Source organism: Limanda limanda, chromosome 7 (assembly GCF_963576545.1).
Source record: "Limanda limanda chromosome 7, fLimLim1.1, whole genome shotgun sequence".
NCBI lineage: Eukaryota > Metazoa > Chordata > Actinopteri > Pleuronectiformes > Pleuronectidae > Limanda > Limanda limanda.
Genome location: NC_083642.1, coordinates 12,712,312 through 12,732,421, shown reverse-complemented (window position 1 = coordinate 12,732,421; position 20,110 = coordinate 12,712,312). Strand labels below are relative to the sequence as shown.

Here is a 20,110-nt window from a genome sequence, read left to right as displayed (position 1 = left end):
TTAAAAAAAAAGAGGAATATGATGTAACTCAATGGTTTACTGTTTGCACAAGATTCTTGCCTCACCACTCACTGTTTGTTGTTAAATTCTGTTTTAATGGTTGTACTTGACTTAACCTTTCGGTTAAATACAAATTATGCAGCGCTTCAGTTGTTATTCACTTCAGCGTGGTAAGAATTATTTGAATGAAAACTTGACCCCACAGAAGGAGGGGATGCCCAGTATGATCGACATAGCGCTGAGGATGAGGAGAGAGGAGCAGGCTGGACAGGTGGTCCTCGCCTGGGCTTTGCTCAACGGCTCTCAGGCTGGGATGATGTTCACTGCGGTGTGAGTCCTGCATTACTGCTGCAACACTCCAACATATTTAACCGCTGCACTGCAGATCCATGTAGCAGCTTTTATATTGTACATGGACCTCAGGGAGAAGTTGAACCAGAGTCTAGACTAAGTCTTGGCCGGTTCGTTGAAGGAAATACCTCTGTGTTTACTTTTGGAAAATAAACTACATACAGGATCACAGATAAACAAGGAACACTTTAGATAATCTGGGCCCTTTTGTCAATTAATTTATCTCATATTTGATGAGTCCACGTAAAGTTTATTGAAGCTGAATCTTGAATATAAAGATGGAAATAGATGAAAAGAGGACGATGAATCTTGAATATCCAAGTATGTCTTTCACAATCTATGTAATAGAAGTGTATTTAAGGTAATTCTTTTTTTTATTATCATTTTTACATTTGTTAATTTTATAACAAATATGTCATTATAATATTACAATATGTCAGGAGTTAATTTTATTTGATATGTTTGTATAAACATTTGAAAGGATAAGAAATGTTAGTTGGTTTACATTCATTAAAGTCCTTTGTTGCAAACTAAGTGATTGTTTGTAATGTAGCACAGATTTGACTGTCCCTCCAGCTCTCGTCTCTCAGTCTGATGATGGATGTGTGTCTTTGTTTTTATCTCTCAGGTCGGGGAAATTGCTAATCCAATACTTTAACATCACCTACTGGCCCATTCGGTACATTGGTGAGGTCCCACAACACTTTCATTTATTATAAGGATGTTCGCTGTTGGTATAAAGTCATAAAATATCTTATTATAAGTTGTAATATATTAAAAAAAAGCATGATTAACTAAAAGTTTACTCTCTTATATCATCAGACCTTAAATCTTAAACAGTAGAGTAGGTCTACTATCACATCCAAGGTGTTTTAAATCAGACACTGAAATTTAACTTGACACTAAGTCACCTGACTATACTTTTGCACAGGAGACACTCAATGATATGTGTCTTCTTTTTTCTCTTTTCCTTCGCAGAACTGGCGCTTGCCTACCTTTTTAGCCTCAATGCTATTTTTGATTTCTGGAAATATTTCCAATACACCATGGCTCCATCCATCATTGCTGTGTCCCCCTATCAGCATCGTCTCCTGGGCCTGAGGAACACAAGTGAGGCTCTGTTCTTTTACCAACAGACCTTTAATACCTCAGTCCTTTGGCTTAATTGCGATTCCATGCATGTACATGGACTCATTAAGTACCATCACTGTTGTCTGGCTGTTTGCAGGTATTCAGGCCTTGGCTCCAGACCAGCTGGAGCAGATCATACAGAGTTTCAGCCCCTCTCGACCAGCCACCACCAGCCCCAAGTTCTTCCCCAGTTGTGTACGTTCATCACAGCACCAATATAGAGTGTGGGATAATCCCAAGTACATTTCGATAACTCCATATCCTGTCATTTCCGTCTCAGGTGTTGACCTACAGCCCTTCCCCTGGTTCCTCTCCTCACCCCAGCAGCATTGGTCCAGCAGAGGGCTCCAGACTGAGGGCTCGATACCGCACTTCACCCTCAGTGTTTAACTCCCGAGGAAACAAGGAGGACTACATGGAGGATCTGAAAAGTCTGGAGAGGTTCCTCAGCACAGAAGAGGAGAAGGCTCACCGCAAAGAATTAGGTAGAGCTTTGTAGGAACTTCACTGCAGTAACTAAATGTCTTTTGTACCTAGAGTCAATGGTATATCTGAGTCTGACCAAGGAATTGCTTTTAAATATGAGTTAGTAATAACCACCAGTTATTTTCTCCAAATGTGGATTTATATCGTAAAGAAATGAAACCTTTCAACTAAAGTGTTTTACTGATGCCCTGTGTAGGACGTCCAGAATTTGCGTCTCCATTCAGCAGTCCAACATTTTGGAACTACAACCACTCTGCGGGGGCTTATACTCAGAGTCTGAAGAGATACCTGTACCAGCCATCCTGCCGCCCTCAGGCCCCATGCGCCCGCAAGTATGAGATAGACCTGGGTGCCAAACACGCTGCAGAGAAGGTCTGTGCTATCCTCATATGGGAACCTGTGTTATATCTTAATAACAAAAATGTCGTTTGGTGTCTAAGTCTGTTGGTGACAGAGTGGTTTGTATGTTTAGCATGAATTAACATCCGTGTCCCTTCCTGTTACGAAGGTATGGGCCAGAATCACAACCAGTCGCCTGGTAGTGGACCGCATCGACAGCTGGACAGCTAGGCTTAGGAACGTGAGTTTCACACATATGTACAGAACTACATGTGGAGGAAACTTAATTCATGGTCACTTTCAAAACACAAAGAAATATTGCATAAATTCTATTTGTGTTAAGAATTATTTGTTTGTTTTGCAGTGGATAAGTGACACAATCTTGGTCCCTCTGGTGAAGGAAATAGACTCTGTGAACAGTCAGCTCAGGAGGATGGGCTTCCCTCATGAGCTCCAGATAGGAGGTAAAACATCTGCAGAGAACATGGATCCTGGCAAATATCTGAATGATAAACTGCTGTTTCCTTCATTCAGGAAGTGTGGTTTACACGGGACCAAAGAAGGAAAATCAGTGTGAAACCATGTAGTCATTCAGAAATCTGATTTACTCAACGTGACAAATTGATATGCAATTGGTTTTCTTCTAATGAGACAGAACGCATGGATATCTAAATGAACACCAAAGTTTATTTAGAGATCTATTACACACCTACAATTTTATTTACTTTGGAGTCTCACTTGTTTTACTCCCTTCCTCTACCAGAGGCCAGTTTAAGCAACCTGAAACAGGTAGCGGGGATGCAAGCCTCATCCATCCCCTCCATGAGCACTGTTGTCCGGTACCTGGACATCACAACCAACCAGGAATATCTGGTGGAACAGATAAAAGGTATGCTTAACCATAAAGATTGCTGATGTGCCTAAAGTCCCTTCGACTAATATGTTGTCATGTGTGCAATTGTGTATATGTGTGTTACATTTATTTCTTATGTACAGTGAAAGCGGCAAGCACTTAGATCATTTGCTTTTTGTTATTCGGGCTCAGATGTATTTGGACATTTGGCGACTAAATGTTTTATGTGCAGGTTTATGTTTGTTTCTGTGTTAGTTCATGAATTAAAGAGATTGATGTGTGTGGATGTATGTTAATCTGTTCTGTTCTGTTAGAGCTGGCTCACAGCGGCTGCATGAGCTCCTTCTGTTGGAACCGGGGTGGAGATCTGAAGAACAAGAAGTGGGACACACACCTCCCCACTGACTGTGCTGTGAGTACACACACACACACACACACAGGATTAGCTGAGGTTTATTTTTTGTTATCGCTTGATCTATTATCATTTTCTTGATAAATTGATTGTTTGGCCTCTAAAATGTTAATATTATTCAAATTGAAAGTTTCCAGAGACCAAGGTGATTTCTTTAGAAGCCTTCTTTTTTCTGACCTTGTGTGAAAACTCAAACTTACTCAGTTTACCATCATAAGATCCTAAGGAAACAAAAAATAACAACTACATCTTATAACTGAAACCAATTAGCAAAATGTTGATAAATGTTATGCTGGTTAACTAATCAATGAATTCCTCTTAAGCATAGAGGTCTCAGTATCTCTGTTGTATGCACAGGATGAGGCTTGGTTGGGTTGATTCCTTTCGGCTGATGTTTGATGTTTTTTCCTTTCAAGATTCAGGAATATAAAATTGAATTATTTACTTATAGCTATTAATTTCACTTGCAACTGTGAAAAATCCAAAAAGTCTTATTTTTTCCTGTCCACAGAAGGACAATGACTGGGGTCAAAAAAGACCAAAAACAAATATGAAAAAGAAACAAGGCTCTGGAGGTTGGGATTAGACAACAAAGCATACCAACGACCATTACACTCTGAAAGTCGCTGTGACCTTTATTGACCCAATGACTGCGGGGTCTCTGCTCCAGTTCTTACATCTACAGTCTGGGTGGCTCCCTTGTAAAGAACCTTACATTGATCCATACATGTCTAATATTTAGCCCCTATAGTCAGGTCACTGTGTTTGTCTGTTCCCTCAGATTCTCATGCACATGTTCTGCACATACTTCGACTCCAGACTGCTCCCTCATCCAAAGTATCCAGACGGGAAGACGTTCACCTCACAGCACTTCAGCCTCACCCCAGAAGAACCTGGTGAATACACATAAACAAACATGAAGGAAGGACAATCAGAGACTTGTGATTTCCTGTGTATGCTTCTTGTCTTTGACACATCGCATGTACTTGCTTTTCATAATGTTATACTTCACCTACTCGCAGGGTTTCAGTTTTTGTGCCCTTTTTATACCTGTTTGTAGATCTAACCGAAGAGAACCTCTTCTGCGTCCACCAAATCAGCACCACTCCTCCTCACTACCAGCTCATCTACAAGGGACACATCTACAGTCTACCCAAGGTTAGAGACAAACACTCAAGCTGCTTTCAGACATGAACTCAGCCTTTCTCACATATAATGAACACAGCAGGGGATGGTCAGGGGTCAGACACGTTCACAACACCTGGAAAATGTCTGGAACAAGGAAGCAGGACATGATGGTACAATTCCACTGCTTACATGTCTGAAAGCACCTTCTGTGTTCTCATTCTGAAATCATTTCTTTATTTTTCAGTCTCTTGGAAAGCGTTTTTTGTTATGCCTTTACCTTGGTCTGTCTCACAGTTGTCTCAGTTTGAGATTTGCGTTCAGACGAGTGTGATTTTATGCCTTTTGGCTAAAGAACAAACTGAACTGAAACCCACACTGAAACAATGTCTGTTTTGTCTAGATTATTTGCCTCCTCATTGCAACACAAGTTATCAACCATATGCACTGTTTAACTGCTGTAAATCTTAGAACAGACATGTCATTCATAAACAGTTCAGGGTGTGTTGCTCTGCAGAAAAAATTTGACTGTGGCAATCTGAACCCACTTTGATTTCTATCATAGGGCCGGAACAACATGTTCCACACGATCCTCATGTTTCTCTACGTCATCAAGGCCAAGGAGTCGGGGATGCTGGGGTGAGTAACTCTTCTGCTGAAATCCTATAAATAGCCAGCTTGCCCAAAAGTTAGGAATCATTTAATATTGATTTGTTTTCAACAAAAGGTCATATTGGCTTTTTATTTGAAAGTATTGGTTTGACTTTGCTTGGCTTCTGAAGGATTGATCATTAAACTACCTTTCATATTTTCTTCAGGAGAGTAAATCTTGGCCTCTCTGGTGTGAACATCCTGTGGATATTTGAAGACTGATGCATTGTAATTTACAAGCAACAAAAGAAAAATGCAATTGGTTGTTATTTTTTCTTTTCTGCGCTGCCTACACTAGTTGGAATATCCACCTGAATGTAAGGAACACATAGGGGTGGGGAAGCGCTTCTCTTGCATAATTTTGGACAGTTTCACAATTTATATCTACATATTGGTAGCATGATGTATTTTCATTGCAATGCTGTAACACCACAGTGAGCTTATGGTACAATCCATAGTTGCATTTTTAACATTGTTTGGTTTTCTGATTTTGTTTATTTGAGAATGCACCAGCATTGTAGCCTTGTAAAAAGATATACTGCATAACAGATGGATTGCAAAGGGTTAAGGCTTGAATGTAAATACAGTGAGTTTGGACTTAGTTCTTCAGCATCAGTAAAATGTTAGTATGCAGCTTTTTCTTGTTTGTTTATTTTCTAATCTGTTGTAGAATGATGACTGCAGTAATGGACATACACCCCACATGTGCTTGAAGTTACTTGTAAAAATTGGAGTAATTATTGGAGTTTTGCTTTGTCACAAATTTTTGTACGTGCACATTATTATGTTTAGTGTTCATTTTAATTGTGACGGAGAACAAATGAAAAGCCTCTGGATACATGTCTTTTACAAAGGAGCTGAGAGAGCCATTTATCCTGACCTGTCATCAGCCATTCATTAAATTTAATAAGTTTACATGTTTGCTTGTTTCTTCTTGTAATTACTTGGTTACTGTTAATTTCTCAATTCATCTCTTTTTTTTTTTTTTTTTTTTAATACACTTTCAAATATCCTGCCTGACTAACATGAATCATAGTGCCTTAAAGAGGTTCTCTACATAGCGTGCTTTTGGAGTCTTGTTTCACACAATGCAAATACAACTCAGTATTATGTCTCTCTGTGGTTGTGTTGTTTAACAAACTCTTCTTAAGGTACCTCGTCAGTCTAACTTCCAGGTTTCTTCTAAACCTTGGTTAAAAATATACCGGGCTTTCACCCGTCTGGAGGATCCAATCCCCTTATCCCACTTCTCTGTAACAGTGTTTCTGGTATAAAATCCACTTGAAATTTAGTTCTCACCAGATAGATCCGGAGACACCGAGTCAAGATGCGCCCAGACGTGCAATCCCACTTCTGACACCAAATTGGGATGGAAATACAAGAGGCTGGAAACACCAAATTTGTCTTTGTGCATTTTAATAGGAGCTTTCTTCAGAAATGATTCACACAGAGTCACAAGGATTTCAGAGTGAAGATGCAGGACAGTCAAATGCAAGGATCTTATATGGGAGAACTGCTGGGCCAGTTCAGACTGGTTCTGTAGGCGCAGGTTGAGAGAGGAATCTTAACACAGACAACTGATTTACATATGTTTCCTTTGGAGATAAGCAGACATACATTCAGTTCTTTGAGAGTAAAAAAGTGATAAAAAGGCCCTGACAGTTTTCAAGTCATAAACAGTTCAGGTCATACAGTATTTGGACATGTTGTATATGTATGTAGATATAGGTCATACAACTTACTTTTCAACCACAACATAGGTTTCACACACTTTGTTATTTTTCTTCTACACACTCATAAATTCATACACCACCAATTAAAGTGATTTGTCCCAGATCATATATCCCAAATGTCTTTCTGTCTCCACATAGAGGTGTAACAGTTAGAAATGTACTTTATTCATTCTTATTTATAATTTGTATTTTTGAATTTTATTAGTTATTTTATTTTATTAACGTTACCTGCTGTGCATCACCTTTTGTATTCCTCCGAAAGTTGCTGAGGGTAGGTCACCTGCGGAAATGCTCCGCGCTATTTTATAATCTCTTTTGAAAAATGAAAGGTTAAAATTACATATTGTAAATACGAGTACACTGCGCTGCTGGTTTGAGTGTTAATATGTTGTTGTAAATGTTGTCATTTAACTTTAACGGCGATACATTTTACACAATGGTGGCGCCAGGGATTTCGGCAGCCCTTCTGAAATTAAATAATTTTATTTTGTATGCATGTAATGGTGTGTTTTTATATTCCAGCTAACTTTAAAAACCCTGCAGTGAGTTTAGGCCTGCTTGTATTTTGAGCGTATTCTTTTAAAAGCATATGAATTATTTAAAACTTGGCGTAAATGAACGACATGAAAATATGAATATAACAAATTTCCATGACTACTCCAAAAGTTTTGGGATTTAATTTTTTTCAAGCACTTTTCAAGGCCACCTGCGGAAATGCTCCGCGCTATTTTATAATTTCTTTTGAAAGATTAAAGGTTAAAATTACATATTGTAAATACGAGTACACTGCGCTGCTGGTTTGAGTGTTAATATGTTGTTGTAAATGTTGTCATTTAACTTTAACGGCGATACATTTTACACGATGGTGGCGCCATTTTGTTTAATAGCGTCGCAGGGATTTCGGCAGCCCTTTTGAAATTAAATAATTTTATTTTGTATGCATGTAATGGTGTGTTTTTATATTCCAGCTAACTTTAAAAACCCTGCAGTGAGTATATGCCTGCTTATATTCTGAGCGTATTTCTTTTAAAAGCATATGAATTATTTAAAACTAAGCGTAAATGAACGCCATGAAAATATGAACATAACAAATTTCCACTACTTCTCCATAACTTTTGGGATTTAATTTTTTTCTAACACTTTTCCAGGCCTGGAAATAAACATTTTACAATTCCATGACTTTTCGAGGTTTTTCATCACCATAGGAACCCAGTTAATATGCGGTGTATCAGTATTCTGGTCTGTGCACCCATAGACCCCCCTGTCGCGCGTTGGTACGTTCCGCTCAGTAACGGTAACCTGTCTCTCTGTCTGCATCTGGAGCTGAGAGACAGGTACGTTAACGGAGTGTTCCGCTTCTAAGTTTCACTCCAACGTTTAACGCATGTTACTGTGACTGGTTTCTGAAAGCGCTCCATCGGACAGCTGTCAGGTGTAAAGCGCAGGTCTGTGCTGTCAGGAGTTTTAAGAGTTATTTCATAGTAAGGGCATTTTAGCAGATATTTGACCAATCTGGGAAGTAAATCCTTACCAAGAAATTTCTTCACAATTGTGTTTAGGAAGGTGTGTAATATCATGTCTTAAAATGTTGAAATTCAACTCCCGTGGGAAACCTCCTAAAAAATTGCTCAAAGTTGGGGTACCTGTAACCGATTTTTGAAAAATCGAAAATGTTAAATTTGGCTTTAAGTAACTTGTGAGGGGTCAAACTAGGGTTTTTTTATGATTCTGAGTTGATTGCAAGCATTAGTTTTTCACCAAAACCACTCCTTAGTGCAAAAACAGCCACTCCCACTTTTCCCACTCACTGCATTTTCTGCCATTATTCATGAATAAAGGGTTCCAAACCCCCCCCCCCCCCCCCCCGCCTCCCCAAAAACAATAAAAAATAAAAAATAACCCAGTTAACACCATGAAAAATTCTATCTTTTTTGTATTTGTCTAAAGCAATAGCCTCATGGAAAGGTAATAATTGTCAGGGCAGCATTAGTTTTTCACCAAAACTGCTCCTTAGTGGAAAAACAGACATTGTAATTTGAAAAGTAGCGTTATTCGTTTATTTCAGTATCTTGCATAATACTGATCCACTCTGCCACACGCTTCATGTGTCAATGTCTGAGTCTTCTCCAAACTGAACATCATCATGAACACAATTCTTGCACGTAATGCCTTTGCAAACTCCACATGCCGAGATACACTTGACACCATTCTTTTTGCAGCTGCACTGGCGGTCGCTGCAATCTCCATTGCAATTGCAGGGGGTCTAGTGTTGGAACTGGCTCATATCCCTGAACACCTAGTGTCCACCCGTAGTCACTAGGGTCCAAAGACATGCTCTTAAGAAGGATCCAGTCCCGGGTTTGTATATATGCAAGGAGAGAGTGCTGTGCAGCTGCACCCTCTGTTGGAGACAGGGTTAGGTTAGGGTTAGGGTTAAAACTTTTAAAGGTTTCCTTGTAAGCAGGCAAAGTTTCGAGTTGCTTCATGAGTTGACAGTACAGCCGTGCCCCCTTGGCGTATTGGTGATGCCCCGCAGCTGCAAAGATGTCTAGCATCCTGGTGCCCATTGTGGTCTGCAAGCCACTGCAAGAAGTGAAGATTCTTCCATTCACCAACAGAAAACAGACTGTAATAAACACCATCACATTTCTTCCCATCGCTGAGCTCTCCTCCTTTGTAACACAAGACCAGCCACTCCTCACTCCGGGCGATACACTCTGGGCAGCAGGGTGGGTGATCAAAGCACAGGATCCTGATTTATCACAGTCCAACTGGAATGGCTGGATGAAACGTATCCATGCAGATGATGCCAAGCAGAGCACGCTGATCAACTTCCTCCCAGTCATCGAAGGTGACCCTAATGACCACAACACCATCTTCACCGCTCTCAAAGAGTGCATGCGGCTCTCTGAAGACAAAGTCACTATAGTGACGTTCAATCTCCTAATCTGGCTCAAAGCTGTGGACATCATAAACCAGGCAAATCTACCCATCATTCCACGGTTGGGTGGATTTCACCTGCTGAAGTCCTAACTTGGATCCTTGGGTAATATCATGGAGGATTCTGGACTACTAGAGCTGATCCAGCTGATCTATCCAGGGAGTACGACAGCCAACCACATCCTGGATGGAGGATGTTTTGACAAGGCAATCCGTGCTCACCTCCTAATTGATGCAGCCATCTATCAGCACATCATGAAACATGCCTTCACTGAGGAGGAGCTTGGTGAAATGAGGACCTTGATGGAGAAGGTAGCTGATGGGAAAATGGGAGCCAGACACACAGATCCAGTTGTTATAGTGTTTGAACAGGGGTTTGAAGAAATCTTTAAAAGACTTGCCAAAGGAGGAAGAACGCCTCTGGGTGCAGTACCACTACATGGTAGATGTAATCAAGATCTTCATCAGAACTGAATGGCTTGCAGACCACAATGGGCACCTGTCCTGCATTGTCACCAGGATGCTAGACATCTTTGCAGCTGCGGGGCATCACCAATACGCCAAGTGGGCACGGCTGTACTGTCAACTCATGAAGCAACTCGAAACTTTGCCTGCTTACAAGGAAACCTTTAAAAGTTTTAACCCTAACCCTAACCTAACCCTAACCCTGTCTCCAACAGAGGGTGCAGCTGCACAGCACTCTGCAAGATACTGAAATAAACGAATAACGCTACTTTAAAAATCCAAATGTCTGTTTTTCCACAAGGGAGCAGTTTTGGTGAAAAACTAATGCTGCCCTGACAATTATTACCTTTCCATAAGGCTATTGCTTTAGACCAGGGGTCTTTAACGTTTTTCAGGCCAAGGACCCCCAAACAGATGGAGAGATGGAGCAGGGACCCCCTACTATATATATTGTATAAAATTGTGTTTTATATTAAATTGGCCCTAGTGCCATGTATGAACATAACTACCCTGATATTGTGCATTCAATACTAAGCTATTCAAATAATACACAGGAACATATATTCATGTTTTTAATTTTAACATGTGCAAGGTACAGGGTGGCCATGCCACTGCCATTTATAAACATACAGTGGGTACGGAAAGTATTCAGACCCCTTTACATTTTTCACTCTGTTTCATTGCAGCCATTTGCTAAAATCAAATGATGCATAGAATTAAAACATATAAAAATAAATATTGAAAATAAAATTCAAGTGCAAATGTAAACTTGGGTAAAAAGAAACAAAGGAAAATCTGGCCATTAAGTAGTGCCATTATCTGTACTTGTATACCATTGCACAATAAACAGAACACTATCCAACTCTTAAATATTCAGAACAGTAACAAAATGAAATGTTAAAAATAAATAATATTCAGCTATTCACACTTTGCAATCAAGTGCAAAACACGCAAATGTAAACTTGGGTAAAAAGTAACAAAGGAAGATCTGGCCATTAAGTATAGTGCAAATCTCTGTAAAAGAAACAATCGAAAATTTGACCTTTAAGTAGTGCAATTCTCTGAACCTGTATATTATTGCACAATAAACAGAGCACTATCCAACTCTCAATGTAGCTTAACATGTTGTTCATTCTCAGTGAAAATGATCAATGCATTAATCTATCTACACTGAAATACTCCTCTCATCTAACAATTAAACCAGTGGTTGTAACGTAGGAGGAGAAGCTTTTCAAATCTTTTGTCCGACAGCCTGTTCCTCTTCGGAGAGAAAACAAGTTTGCCCAGGCTGAACAGTCTCTCAACAGGTGCACTAGATGGAGTAGCAGCATTGTAACGTAGTGAAATTTTCTTGATGAGAGAAAATCCACACAGAGAGTTTAAGTTTTGTTCTGAAGATCTAACATAGTCTGCCACCTGGTTTTCTGCTGAAGAGGTGTCCTCATCCTCCTCAAGAGCAAAGAAATCGCTCTCTTTGGCTGAATCTGTGTGATGTGAAGATGTGCTGCTGGTACCTGGCTGTGGTTCTTCATGGACAATTTTACGGCACTCTGCCAGCAAACTTGCCTTAGCCTTATCCTTTAACTCCTGTGACCGCAGCCAGCGAAGTTTGAATTTCCCTGGCTCGTCGCCATTGTCGCTGTCTTGAGCTGTAGTCAGAGCGTGCAGTGAGACAGCGTGAGCAGGGCATCCGCGCGCCCACCCAGCCAATCATCATCGCGTTTGCAACGGTGTCGTCATCCCCACGCCCTGCTCTCTCCACGCAGCTGGGGTGTAATATGACACCGCACGCTTCATTCAACCAAATTGTAGTAACGCGCCACTTTACATTATCAATAACGATAACGGCGTTGTAACGATGACAAAAGTAATTAATTAGATTACTCCGTTACTGAAAAATAACTCCGTTAGTAACGCCGTTATACTTAAACGCCGTTACTCCCAACACTGCTCCAGAGATGCTCAATTGGGTTTAGGTCAGGGCTCTGGCTGGGCCAGTCAAGAATGGTCACAGAGTTGTTCCGAAGCCACTCCTTTGTTATTTTAGCTGTCTGCTTAGGGTCATTGCCTTGTTGGAAGGTGAACCTTCGGCCCAGTCTGAGGGCCAGAGCACTCTGGAGGAGGTTTTCTTCTAGGATATCTCTGTACTTGGCCGCATTCATCTTTCCTTCAATTGCAACCAGTCGTCCTGTCCCTGCAGCTGAAAAACACCCCCATAGCATGATGCTGCCACCACCATGTTTCACTGTTGGGATTGTATTGGGCAGGTGATGAGCAGTGCCTGGTTTTCTCCACACATACCGCTTAGAATTAACGCCAACAAGTTCATACTTGGTCTCATCAGACCAGAGAATCTTATTTCTCATAATCTGGGAGTCCTTCATGTGTTTTTTGGCAAACTCTATGCGGGCTTTCATATGTCTTGCACTGAGGAGAGGCTTCCGTCGGGCCACTCTGCCATAAAGCCCCGACTGGTGGAGGACTGCAGTGATAGTTGACTTTGTGGAACTTTCTCCCATCTCCCTACTGCATCTCTGGAGCTCAGCCACAGTGATCTTTGGGTTCTTCTTTACCGCTCTCACCAAGGCTCTTCTCCCACGATTGCTCAGTTTGGCTGGACAGCCATGCCTAGGAAGAGTTCTGGTCGTCCCAAACTTCTTCCATTTAAGGATTATGTAAGGACTGTACTCTTAGGAACCTTGAGTGCTGCAGAAATTCTTTTGTAACCTTGGCCAGATCTGTGCCTTGCCACAATTCTGTCTGTCTCTTTGGGCAGTTCCTTCGACCTCATGATTCTCATTTGCTCTGACATGCACTGTGAGCTGTAAGGTCTTATATAGACAGGTGTGTGCCTTTCCTAATTAAGTCCAATCAGTTTAATTAAACCCAGCTGGACTCCAATGAAGGAGTAGAACCATCTCAAGGAGGATCAGATGAAATGGACAGCATGTGATTTAAATATGAGTGTCACAGCAAAGGGTCTGAATACTTATGACCATGTGATATTTCAGTTTTTCTTTTTTAATAAATTAGCAAAAATGTCTACTTTTCTGTTTTTTTTTCAGTCAAGATGGAGTGCTGAGTGTACATTAATGAGAAATAAAATGAACTTTTTTGATTTTTGCAAATTGCTGCAATGACACAAAGAGTGAAATATTTAAAGGGGTCTGAATACTTTCCGTTCCCACTGTACATCTTGCATACAACACTGAGCTATTCAAGTAATTCACAGATTCATGTTTTTATTTTTAACATACATGTAGAAGAGACAGTGAATCCTCAAGCTATCTGTGCATGGCACACATACTCCCACATTAGTGAGATGTCGGACCCTGATGGGTAGCAAACAACTTACCTAATCTTGGATGGATGGAGGTTGTTAGGCAGAGGGTCAAATCAGCCTCACAATATGTTGGATGCATGTTAATGTGTATTGAAAGACATTTAAATTCGTGAAAAAAAAAAAAAAAATAATAATTTTTTTTAAAATTGTCTAATCAACCAAAGATTTCGCGACCCCCCTGCAGTACCTCCGCGGACCCCTTAGGGGTCGCGGACCCCCTGTTGAAGACCTCTGCTTTAGACAAATAGAAAAAAGATAGAATTTTTCATGGTGTTAACTGGGTTATTTTTATTTTAATTTTTTATTGTTTTTGGAACCCTTTATTCGTGAATAATGGCTGAAAATGCAGTGAGTGGGAAAAGTGGGGGTGGCTGTTTTTGCACTAAGGAGTGGTTTTGGTGAAAAACTAATGCTTGCAATCAACTCAGAATCATGAAAAACCCCTAGTTTGACCCCTCACAAGTTACTTAAAGCCAAATTTAACATTTTCGATTTTTCAAAAATCGGTTACAGGTACCCCAACTTTGAGCAATTTTTTAGGAGGTTTCCCACGGGAGTTGAATTTCAACATTTTAAGACATGATATTACACACCTTCCTAAACACAATTGTGAAGAAATTTCTTGGTAAGGATTTACTTCCCAGATTTTCATATGTTGCCCTCACTATCAAGAGTTAGCGCTGCATCGTTTTCCTCTGAGGTGCTGCCGACTCGCGCCGCAGCGACCCGCGGCATTATGGGAGATGAAGTTCTCTTTTGGGATTTGCATAGAACGAATGTAAAGTGCATTGTTCCTTTTCAAATGTTGTTTGTGAACCCACGTTAAGTCATTGTGTTTACTCTGTGATGGGTTAGACATGTGAGGCAGGTAATATTTATGTTTATTTTGTTTACATTATTATTTCATGCATCCTTTACAGAACTCAGGAAGAAGATGTGAACTGATGCAGTTTACATGTTGTATCATTACAGGTAGGATTGTCAAACATTAATCACTATACTTTCATTCAGTTATAGTACCTGCAGTCGCTGAGTGTGGCTGCCAACCAGCTCACAGACCTAGGCGGCCTAGTTGGACCTTCTTTAGAGACCCTCAATCTTACAGGTTTGTTTTTTTAGTTGAAGTGCTGTTTTGGGTGATGTCATGAAAGGGACTGATCCTGAAGAGTGGTCTGGGAAATGAGGAATAGTTTGCTTCTCATTTTTAATTCAGGACGTCATAATAAGATACCATAACTGTAAGGATCGCCGGGATTCAATCCTGGGTCTCCCGTGTGAGAGGCGGATTGCCTACCACTGGGCTATGAGGGGTGATGACTCAGATGCATAGATAGACACGGATTAGTTGTTTGTAGGGAAAAAAAGGTATCTTTACTTAGTTCAGGCAGAGGCATTCATCTGGTTTTAACAGCAACTAAGAATACTACCAGACAACTAAAAAACACAGTCTGGTCAATAACAGAGTAAACTTAGGAGGTCCAAAAACAGGTAACAAAAAGATCTCAAGACAAAAAAGGTTAAACAAAGGAATAGTATATAAACAAGAGGTTCTCTGATTAACTCACGTACTTAACTCAAGGTTGCCAATTCCAAGACTCGGCAAACATAAAGAGAATCAGGTGACTTATAAAGGCTGGCAGATAACTCACAGGTGAACACAATGAAACAATCAAATCAAAACACATGTGACAGGACAAAAGGAACACTGAGGACCCCACATGGTCATTTAAGGGATGCTGTCATTTTGAAATCTCTGGCAGGTAACGCTCTTAAGACAATGAACAGCCTTCAGATGGGCTGTTTTGGCAACCTGGTAACTTTAGAGCTGAGAGGAAATCTCATTGAAACATTGATGGCATTAACCTTCCAAACCTGCAACGATTATATCTGGTAATAATAAACCTACCATGATTCCGTTAATGGCCCTTGTATGTGTGTTTTTGTGTTTCAGTGTGTCCTGCAGCCGAAGAACATGACGAGAAACCTGAGTTGTCACAGCTTCACTTTTAAATTGAAAAGGTCGGTGGGGAAGCGGGCAGGATAAATGCAAGATGCCAGGGAAGTTTCGATTCAACTATGCGTGGCTTCACATGGACAAATACATGTCATGGGTAACACCAGACAAAGACCTGGGACGAGCAAAATGCCGGTTGTGTGGTGGCAAACTTTTGATGTTTCAAACATGGGAGAGGCGGCATTAGTGAGCCATGCCAAAGGAAGCAAGCATCAGAGTGCTTCTGCTAGCGAAGCTAAAGCTACTCCCATCACCGGCTTTCTCGCCACAGCGACGCCACCTGCTACGCGGATCAGCACATCTCTCTCTTCGGCTACCAAGCAGGCGTCGATAACCGATGCTGTGACGAGAAATTAAGTCCTAACTGCGGAGGTAATGTGGGCACTGAAGGTGGCCGATTCGCCGAGACACTGCCTTGGTCTCGTGTCAAAAACACTGCGTACTCTGGTACTTTCTGAGAACCCGCTGGTCGAAACAAGTCTACCTACTAAGTGTGCTACTTCTTGTGCCTCAGCTGGAGAAAATTGACCAAGAACCTGTCTCACCTGAGAACAGGACTGAGGCCAAAGAGTCAATCAAGGTAAAGCTAGAAAACGTTTAAATAATAATAATTTGTTTTTCTGGTGTTTCTAATGGCATGTTTACCATTTCAGGAACTTGAAGAAGAGGAAACAGCGGAACCTTAAGATTAGCAACAATAGCCTAAATGGGATAGTGTTTGACGTCCTTGACTTTCCTGACAAGACCGGTGGATGGTTGACTGTGAAATGATTTGTAAAGTATTTAATGCATCATTAATAAATGTGCACATAACAATTGCTTGTGTCTTCTTGTCATTACATTTTGGCCTCAGTTCTGCAAAGTGCTGCAGAAAATGTATCAGCTGTTGTGCTATTATGGTCTTTTCCTCAATTTAGTTTCCTGTTGAGTTTGGTTGTTCAGATGAATGCACTGAATATTATAATATAAAAGAATAACGCTTGTTTGTGAGTTACTATTAAACTCAACCCAGGCATAATATAAGAACACTTCAAAGGATTCATTAATCAAAGAATTCTTTGTCAGTTTGCTTTAATGTCATTGATAGTTGTCATAGACTCCTATTATGTCTTAGACTGTTGGAAATGTGAAAGGTTTATACGATCTGAAGAGAAACAAGACAGTGTATTGACCTGAACAGATCTATCAGTCTGTATGTCCTGATAGCACCACCTACTGCCAAAAGGAGGAAGACACAGTCATGTTGGAGGGAATTGATGAGGAAGATGGAGTGGGAGAGGAAGAGGATGAGACGGTAAAGGTAATAATGATTAAATGAATCGCACTGAATTTTCACACATTTAGTAAATGGATGTTAATGCTGCCAGGAAGGTGGACTCTGGGAAATGGTTGGATACCTTAGTGATCCTAAGGGTAATTTTAGGCATCCTGTAGCACACAAAACAAACAAACACTAGAGCATAAGACTAATAAAAGGACAAAATTAGTCACTCTAAAGCCATACTTCATTTTATAATAACTACACCATCAGATAAAGGTTCTAACAGGTGGTTATTTTCATATATAAAAAAGTTGACCTGGCTTCATCCCCACACCACCACCTCAAATATAATGAAATGGATTAAACCATTAGGTGGAGGTTACAGGTGTAACGTAGGTAACATTTAACCAGCAGCATTAAAAGAATGGACTGTACAAACTGATCCTTAAGCTGCAGTGTGGAGACATGAACCCATACAAATTCAAATTTATATGTATATCGCCGAATCATAATATACATTATCTCAAGGCGCATAGCCATGACTTGTTGGGGTTTATAGTTATTTGATAATGAAATTATTATTTGATATCATCCCTGTGTTCAACAGGTGACGGTTTGCAATTTGACCCGGGAAACCATAGGTGAGGGGCTGTCGTTACTGTGCCGAACAGCAAATGGACTTGGGCATGCATTTGTCAAACTAGACTTAAAAGACAAGTAAGGAGACAAAGATACGAGTGAAATGAAATTACCTTTTGCCTGTAGTTTTAATTTCATGTCATCATGTTTTTGTCTTCTGATTCCTTACAATTTATCCATTTGTTTATGTGTTTCTCCTCAGACGACTGAATGACATTGCTGCAATTAGCAGCTATGTTCACGTTCGTTTGCTGGATTTGTCCAATAACCACCTCACCGCTCTAACCCCTCTGGCATCTCTGATGGATCTGATTTCCCTGAAGGCAAGAAGCTCTCGTCTTTGTTGGTTTAGAGCCTAAACTCTAAACTTTAGACACTAACATTTCTGGGCCTGTCTCTATCGTTCACTATAAGTGATGGTAAATCCTGAATGCACCTCTTCTTCTGCAGGTTGACAATAATGCTTTGGCATGCTTGGAAGGAAGTCCTTTCATTCAGTTAAAGTACCTGCAGTTGCTGAGTGTGGCTGCCAACCAGCTCACAGACCTAGGCGGCCTAGTTGGACCTTCTTTAGAGACCCTCAATCTTACAGGTTTGTTCTTTTAGTTGAAGTGCTGTTTTGGGTGATGTCATGCAAGGGACTGATCCTGAAGAGTGGTCTGGGAAATGAGAAATAGTTTGCTTCTCCTTTTATATTCGGGAAGTCATAATAAGATACCATAACTGATTATTGGATTAGAAGGGGTTTTACTATCATTTAGTTGTAGTTGTAACACTTTCTTTATTCCCCAGCAAGATATCAAATATCTATTCCCTAATATATATCATTGGAAGGGTTGTAACATGGCGTTTTGAAATCTCTTTGGCAGGTAACGCTCTGAAGACAATGAACAGCCTTCAGATGGGCTGTTTTGGCAACCTGGTAACTCTAGAGCTGAGAGGAAATCTCCTTGAAACCACTGATGGCATTAACCTTCCAAACCTGAAACGATTATATCTGGTAATAAAAACCCTACCATGATTCGGTTAATGGCCCTTGTATGTATGTAATAACCAGAAAACTGTTGCCTGCAACTATCCTTGGTCTCTGTTCAGGCCCAAAATGAAATCAACCGTCTGGAGGGATTGGAGAAGTTAGAGAACCTCACCACCCTTCATCTGAGAGAGAACCAACTGGAATCTCTGGATGGTCTCAGCCCCAAAATGAAGTGTCTTCAATACCTCAATGTCAGGTATACATTTTATCAGCCTGATACAATGGTAACACCAGTGACCTATTGCACTCATTATTAATTCATAAACCACCAATTAAAGTGATTTGTGAACAAAGTGATTTGTCCCAGATTATATATCCCCAAAATATCTGTCTCGTCCCCTTAGAGGCAATTCAATCTCAGATGAGAATACCCTACACGGCCTTGGGCTCATGTCAAAAACCCTGCGTACTCTGGTGCTTTCTGACAACCCACTGGTGGAAACCACAGACTACCGAACAAGTGTGCTGATTCTTGTGCCTCAGCTGGAGCAAATTGACAAAGAACCTGTCTCCCCCGAGGAGAGGGCTGACGCCCTGCAGACCATCAAGGTAAAGCTAGAAAACCTTTTAATTTCTCTTTGTGGTGTGATCAAGCCTAAAAAAAAAAAGTTTTTCTGGTTTTCCTAATGCATTTGTAACATTTCAGGATCTTCGAGAGGAACAGTCTAAATGAGGAAGTGTTTGACATCCTTGCCTTTCCTGAAAAGACAGGTGGATGGGTGACTGTGGCCGTGAAGTATTGTGCAAACTATATGATGCATCATTAATGAATTAATAAAATTGCTTGTGTCGTGTTTTCACATATTTACAGCCAATATTTGAAAGAATAAAACGTTAAAATGCAGTTTAAAGGGACAGTGACATGAAAGATGTGAAAAGTACTCACAGTTGCATATTCAGTTGTCTGTGGCATTTCCACACAGCATAATCACACTGCTGCCACAACCAGGAAGTCGACTTCCCACTTCACTGATTTAAACTCTAGCTTAGAACCCGTTGTTCTAAGCTAGAACTCGCTGTTCTAAGCTAGTACTTTCTTCTGGGTATTCATATAGGAAAACAGTCAGAGGTGTCGAAGCTGGATGGTACTCTGCATGCACCGTACACATAATGTTTTCCAGCTGGGATAGTCATATCTTCCCTGCATACTCTGAATGTTGCCTGAATGAAATGAACTCTTCTTCCACTCTAAGGACTCTTCGAAGGAGACCTATAATAGTGGCTTGTGTTTCAGTCGAAGACTCTTTTCCTGGAGAACATTAGCTCCTAATAAAGGCTGGGGGAGACTGAGCTGGCTGACCAGGAAGGGGACCTGAATTGCAGGGTTTGGA

At 40.6% G+C, this 20,110-nt stretch overlaps 1 protein-coding gene and 1 pseudogene across 1 annotated transcript; both read left to right on the top strand.

Annotated features, from left to right (window-relative positions):
- Nucleotides 1–136: 136 nt before the first annotated feature.
- On the top strand, nt 137–5,570 carry LOC133005011 (transmembrane protein 209-like; annotated as a pseudogene).
- A 4,565-nt stretch (nt 5,571–10,135) lies between these two features.
- LOC133005010 (leucine-rich repeat-containing protein 23-like) lies at nt 10,136–19,452 on the top strand. The gene is made up of 14 exons (XM_061074599.1): nt 10,136–10,333; nt 14,847–14,934; nt 15,590–15,642; nt 15,781–15,848; nt 16,115–16,261; nt 16,358–16,423; nt 17,050–17,137; nt 17,712–17,821; nt 17,946–18,066; nt 18,194–18,335; nt 18,613–18,743; nt 18,839–18,975; nt 19,124–19,328; nt 19,426–19,452. Exons 1-14 carry the CDS (start codon nt 10,136–10,138, stop codon nt 19,450–19,452), a joined length of 1,581 nt encoding a protein of 526 aa, XP_060930582.1.
- Nucleotides 19,453–20,110: the final 658 nt, after the last annotated feature.

Coding starts and splice junctions, on each gene's coding strand:
- LOC133005010 (XM_061074599.1), top strand. CDS start 10,136: ATGGAGGATTCTGGACTACTAGAGCTGATCCAGCTGATCTATCCAGGG. Junction 14,935..15,589: donor AGAGACCCTCAATCTTACAG/GTTTGTTTTTTT, acceptor AATCTCTGGCAG/GTAACGCTCTTAAGACAATG. Junction 18,744..18,838: donor ACCTGAAACGATTATATCTG/GTAATAAAAACC, acceptor GTCTCTGTTCAG/GCCCAAAATGAAATCAACCG.